Here is a 6,436-nt window from a genome sequence, read left to right on the forward strand (position 1 = left end):
CCCGGGGATCCGGGCCAGCGCCCCCAGCAGCAGCATCAGGGGGAGCCCAGCCAAAGCCATGGAGGCTCCCCACAAGCGCCCCAAAGGGGGGAGAAAGACGCTCCCAGCCCCAGAGGAGGAATCGGAGGGTCTGGAGGGGGGGAGGAGTTTTCCTCGGACTTCGGAAGAGGGAGTGTCCAGGAAGAGCAGGAGAACCAATGGGAATCCTCCCTTCTGCAGCGTCATCAGTCTCCGGGCAGAGCCTCCCTTGACTTCGCCCGATGCAGGAGATAGTTCCGCGCAGAGAGAGAAGCGGAGAAAGTGGGGGAGAAGGAATCCCTTCAGTCTTGGGGGGCTGCAAACTGGGGGGTCTTTCATGCCAGCTCCGTCTTCCTTTTGCCGCCCCCCCCAATTCTCCTCCACTCTCCCTTTCTCTGGGCACCTGGACTGGAGGGTGGACTAGATGCCCTTTGAGTTCCCACAGTGCCCAGAAGGAGCCTAAACTGGAGCTGCCGAGAGTCCAGGAGGGCAAAGTGGATCCAGAGCTCGAGGGGTCCTTCGGGGCTCAGTCTGGGAGGAGGGAGCCCCCAGCAGCTGCGCTGGATGACAAGGGGGGAGGGGCAGCCCCACAGCCAGCCAGGACTTGGGGGTCACATGCTCCCCCCAATCCGAAGGGAAGCCAGGAAAACCCTCAGCTGACAGTCCATGCAGGAAGAGGCGGAGGGGATCTGCAGGGATCCCTCCTAATCCAGCCGGATCTTGTGAGATCCCAAGTGAGCGAGGGAGATCCCAAGGGCAGGAGTGGGACTCCAGTCTGTCTTCCCCTCCAGGAAGGGTCCCAAGTGGAGTTTCCCCCCCCCCACCCAGAGCCCAGCCAAGAGCCCCCCATCCCCCCTTCTCTTCCGGCGCAAGCCCAGAATTCAGGGAGGTTCCCCCCCCCCCCGTCTGAGCAGTGGCTCTTCCTCCGTCCCCCCCCCTCAATTCTCAGCCAAAGGACCCTCAAGGCAGTTTTTCCTCCCTGGAAATTTTGAGGGCGTTTTGTCCTCCAACTTTTGTAGGTGTGTTTGTACAAAACGTCTTTTGAAGAGAAATATCGTTTCCAAATAAATGCAGCTTTTCCCTCCTTCCAAATCTCTGCCTTGATTTGAAATAAACCTTTAATCTCCATAAATCTCACAAACATTTTATATTATGAATGAGCAGATTCTCCTTTCCTCCCTTTTGTTCTTTGCCAGGGAACTCAACCTTTTGCCTGCAGGGATCCTGAGAGAAAAGGGGATTTTAGGGGGAAAGGAATCAGTCCTGGGACTCCCAAGTCCTAAGAATCAGCCTCTGAGATGAATTTGGTTCTTCTGGAGGGAAGTTGGAGGAAACATTTTCCCAAAAGAAGGAGAAGAAAATCCATATCCACGGATATGACGTGTCAGAGGATCTGAGCGGATTTTCTTCCTTGGAAAAGATTTCAGGATTATTTAGGGAGGATGGAGGGAGGGACAGTATATTAAACCAAAGAATAAATTTATAATTTATAGAACAACCTGGAATTTTAATAGAAATCCTGGGGACTTCAGGGATCCTATTTCCTCCACTATAGGATTACAGCCTTTTCACCATCACAGTCTGGAAATCTCCCCCCCCCCCCAAACTATCCCAAAAGGAAACCTTCTGTTTCTTCTTCTCCTCTTTCACTTCATCCATAGAAAACTTTTTTTTCTAGTCTTTGGGGGAGATTCGGGTTCTGCTCAGTTACGCAAAGGCGGCTTAGAGAGATCCTGAATTCCGGATCCTGTTTCAAGAGCTTTGGGGGTCCAGAGGTGGCCTGGGTCCTTTCCAGGGATGGGGGGCTGGAGGGGTCCAACTCCCCCCTGGCCCAGCACCAGCCTCAGCAGCCCAGAGCCAGGTCCCCCCCAGCAGCTGAAGTCCGCATCTGCCCCACAGTTGTGTATCTGACACAGCCACTCGCACACAGTCAGCCCCAGATCCAGGCAGCCTCTGTGGGGCCTCCACCCCTCACCTGACCCAGGCAGAACCTCTGGGCCCCTTTCATGCTTCCCCCCCCAAATATTGTGCTCTTCTCCGAGTTCTCTCTTACACACACACACACACACACACCCAGAGCAGCCCTTCCTTCTCCAGCCCCCAAGAGCTGCAGAGGCGCTTGGGCTTCGCTTCCCCAGCCTGAAGCTTTGGGCTCCTCCGAAGCGGAACTGAGGAACCGGCCAGGATCCAGCAGGCAACAAGCCTCCATTCTCCCTCAGGGCAGCTCAGGGACTCCCCTCCTCCTCCTCCTCCTCCGCCCCATGGCTGAGTCTGCAGGTGGGGCAGCCACAAGGTCCTCTGCCCCATTGGAGGTGGCTGAAGGGGCCCTTCCCCCCACAACCTCATTATAGCTCTCTGGTCCTTTTCTCCCTCAGTTAAAGCCCATTGAAGAAAGGAGTCCTTGACTTATAACGGTTCATTTAGTGACCATTAGAAGTTACAATGGCACCGAAAAAGGTGACTCTTTGCCTAATATTCCTTCTTTTTAAAATATTTTTTATTGCTTGGAATGTTTTTTAATACTTTCATGTAAATACCTGTTTTTATTTATCTCACTTGTTGTCAGATGAGGGGCTACATAAATTTGAGAGAGAAGATGAGAGAGAGAGATTTGATGGGTGGATGGATGGATGGATAACCTTATTATTTTGACTATAAGCAGAGACAGTAGAAGCTTATTCGTTCCCATCAGTGTCTTGTCCATTCGTTGCAGCCTCTTTAAATACCTTCCAATTTCTGCCCTTGAAGGAATCTCCCCGTAGAGCCTCCACGGCTTCTGCCGGCCACAGCCTCCCTAGTTCTCTCCTGGGTCCTCTCTGATGAACCTTAAAGGCTTCCCTGCTGACCGGAACATCCCAGAGAGAGGATCGGAGGGGCCAGGAGGGGGAGGGGGAGGGGCGGCCTCAAAGGCTCCCTGGGGGTTGGAGAAGGCCCCGTCCAGGGTCTCCCCTCCCCTGGTGGCAAAGGCCCCGTATGGGGGGAAAGGAGGGGGGGCTGCTTTCAAGGCGGCCTCTGGTCTGCTGGGTTTCCCAGGAGCCTCTTTCCTCTTCCACCAGGCGCAGAACCTGCCTCCCAGGTGAGGCCAGGGGAGTCCAAGCCCCCCATGACTCTTGGGGGCAGCTTCCTCTGGGCCTCGGCTAAGTAACGGAAACTTCCATCTCTTTCCTCTGGTTGGTTGGGAGGCTCAGAATATTCCCCCATCCCTCTTTTCTCCCCTTTTATCTCAACCCCAAATGCATTGAAGGAGGTTTTTCTTTCTTCTGTTGTGTGTCCAGAGTGGTTTGGATATTTTTTATATATACAGTATATAGTGCAACTCCGCCTCCTCTTTTATTAGGTCTGTTTCTTTTGAACCCTTTAAATGTGAAGATATTAAATGTTGATAGCAGGAAGAGGAAAATGCACAATGGTCCAGAACACACCGTTGTGGCTGAGTGCGTGCAGGCTCCTGTATGAGGTGATCTGTGCTCTGATTGGTTGCTGTGGGTGGAAAGGGGGAGTTTCCCTTTTTCCCGCCTTTTTCTTCCATGGGCTCAGAATGCTGTTTGAGATTTACCTCACAATCTCCCGGCATTCCCGACTATCTTGTCTGCTGTGCATGTAGATGTGAAATACATTTATTTACGTAAAACTACAAGTTTGTGTCCGTGTCTCCCACTTCCTTTGGACAGCTGCTGCCTGATTCCTCCGCATTAAATCTCTTTAGTTGCACCTTCCAATTTTGGGTTTCATCCCATGAAGTTTTGGTGATTGCAACAATGTCACACCTGCCTTTGGGCTCCACCTTCACCCCGGTAATTCCTCGTACTTTCAGCATCCGTGCAGAGGCATCTGAGTCCCTCTTTGACTGACCCCATATTTGCTTTCTACATCTCCTGCTCTGTCTCCGAGTTTCCCTTCTTTCTCTCCATTCGGTTGATTCCCCTGAGATTTGAGTTTGGAATTTGCTTCTAAAACTTTGTCTCCCTCTCACTTCGGTCCCACTTTCAAGCCCTTCGGATGAGGGGAGCCGGTTGGTGTTCAAAGCCGACCTTCTGGGTTCTTCTGAGGGGCAGCTCATCCCCTGCCAGAAGCCCCCCATGTGGGTGTTGTGGACCATGGTCCAAGAATCCCAATTTCCCTCGAGAGAACCATCCCCTAAGCCAGGCTTGACTTCCAAGGTGCTGCCTTCCCTCCTTGGATGGTTCCCTTTATTGGGAGAGCGGAAGAGAAATCCCCCTGTGCCCCCAACTCTTTGGCTCCCTTGCCCATCTGCTCCGAGTCTCTTGGCATCGTTTCCAGGGACTTTTTCATTCCTCCCAGCATGAAAGAGGAAAAAGGGATAAGAATCTGTGGGCTTCATTATTTCTGTAAGCCCCTCAGTCACGTCTTTGATAGCTGCTCCTGGGAAACAACCAACCACCTTAGTTTGATTGTCCATCTTAGAAACGGCTGTTTCAGTTCCCCTAAACAATGAATCAACACAAGACTTTCTTTCTTTCTTAAGGAGGTCCGGTCTAATTTTCCCCCCCCTGCCATTGGTACATTTGGTGTTGTCCCTTCCCCAGGTTCTTGCACACTGTCTTGCAAGGGGAGGCATTGCTCAAAGGAGCCCAAATCTTCTCAGGCAATTTCAGACAATTCCTACAATCACACTCCGACCTCTTTTTCCCCTGGTGGCCCCAAGACCCCAGATGAGGAAAGGGAGGGGGAAATTCTGCCTCGGTGATGGAGGCCACTGGAGTCCTGCAGAGTCAGTCTGGATGACCTCTGGAGGGGGCGAGGCTCAGTTGGAGGGCTGCCTAGGGGCATCTAGAGGTGATGGGGAGAAGGGAGGGGTCTTCCACTTAGGGCTGCCCCATTGAACTCCCCCCCTTTTTCCCAGAGAGTAGGTCTTCCCCTCCGTGGCAATGTCTTCTGCACCAGGAACGGCTTCACATGGATTCCTTGGAGGTCATCTAGTCCAACCTCCTGCTCAAGCCTACACCATTTATACCATCGAGCAGGAGATTGAATGAATGTAGGGGAGTCTCGGGTGCCCCCCAATGGCTCCCCACAAATGCTCAGGGAGGACCGTGTCTGCTGGCATTCTGCTCCTCCAAAGGGGGCTTGAGGGGAAGCAGAGCAAGGGGGCCTCTGAGCAGAAAGGGGGGTCCTGCCCCTTCGCCTCCCTGGATCTGCCCACCCTCCTCCTGAACCAGTTCTGGCTTCGGACCCAAAGTAGCCTGGATGGTGGATCCAGAGGCAGCGGAGGGAGGAGCCTCCTGCAGGGGCAGCAAAAAGGAAGAGGAGGAAGAGGAAGGGAGGATTCCAGGGTTTTCTTACATCTGAAGTTTATTCTTTTATAGCAAAGCGAAGGGAAGGGAAGTGAGTGGGAGGAAAAATAATGTAGATGAAGCTGCTGTGGGTTCAAAGCCAGGAGAGTTGAGGGGTCTGGAGTGACAGGTCCACCTAGCATCCCTGGGGACAGTCTAGATGGTCTCCACCCCTCCCTCACAAGAAAGAGAGGCCCTGAAAGGAAGCTGGGGTGTATGTGTGTCTCAGCAGGAGAAGGTCCAGGCTGCCATTCTCCTCCTCCCCCAAACTGCCACCTTCAGCCTCCATTTTTCACAGGTTGCAAACAGGACAAAGAGTCTTCAGCTGTTAAATAAAAAATATGCTTTTGCATCAGAGAGCAGGATTAATTCATGAGTGCTGTAGAAAAAGAGATGGGGAAGAAAATCAGAATATAAAGAGACACTTTTGCTGTAAATAATAAACTCTTCTTCCCTTTCATCCCCCACCCCCAAGGCAGGCCCACACTGCAGGGGGGTGCTTGACAGGCAGGGACACATAGAGAGAGAATCCGCCCATTTCAGGGAGGAAAAGGCTGGGATGCTTCATATGAAGAAAGAAGACGGGGCTACGATGGGGGTGGCAGCAAAGGGGGCAGCCTGGGCTCACTTGGCCAGAAATTGTGGGAATCCTCACAAGGAGAAGGGGGGTCAGGAAGAAGAGCCTGTCCAGGTTCCAACTAATGAACCCAAAGGAGTCTGTATGGTGAGCCAAGAAGGATCCTCTCGGACCGGAGGGTGGGGTGCAGTTCAGGGAGAAGTTTTGGAGGGAGTTCATTAAGTTGATAGGTTCATCTCAAGGACTTAGCTCCACCTCCCACCCGAGGACGAACGGAGGTAGAGAACGAGCGAACGCAATGACAGAACAATACCTGAGATGCTACGTTAATTATCAGCAATTTAGCTGGGCAGATCTCCTGCCATTTGCTGAAGTGGCCTACAATACCACAGTGCATAGTAGGGGTGAAATGTAAAATTTGTTACTACTGGTTCTGTGGGCGTGGCTTGGTGGGGGGATGTGACTGGGTGGGCGTGGCCTAACAGAATGGGTGGGTTGCTTACAAAATGCGTGGGGGAATTTAAACCTGGGATGCTCCCTCCCCAAG

General features: G+C 52.6%; 1 protein-coding gene across 1 annotated transcript in view; it reads right to left on the reverse strand.

The window, feature by feature from the left end:
- LOC148116139 (DLA class II histocompatibility antigen, DR-1 beta chain-like) overlaps positions 1–3,592 on the reverse strand; it is an 80,495-nt gene extending 76,903 nt beyond the window's left edge. The window contains exon 1 of the mRNA XM_087885401.1: positions 3,580–3,592. Within this exon, the coding sequence (XP_087741527.1) occupies positions 3,580–3,592 (13 nt within the window). The remainder of the gene's footprint in view (positions 1–3,579) is intronic.
- Between the last annotated feature and the right edge of the window lie 2,844 nt (positions 3,593–6,436).

This window comes from Pantherophis guttatus, chromosome 2 (assembly GCF_059756535.1).
Source record: "Pantherophis guttatus breed Tessera chromosome 2, ASM5975653v1, whole genome shotgun sequence".
In the NCBI taxonomy this organism is placed as follows: domain Eukaryota; kingdom Metazoa; phylum Chordata; class Lepidosauria; order Squamata; family Colubridae; genus Pantherophis; species Pantherophis guttatus.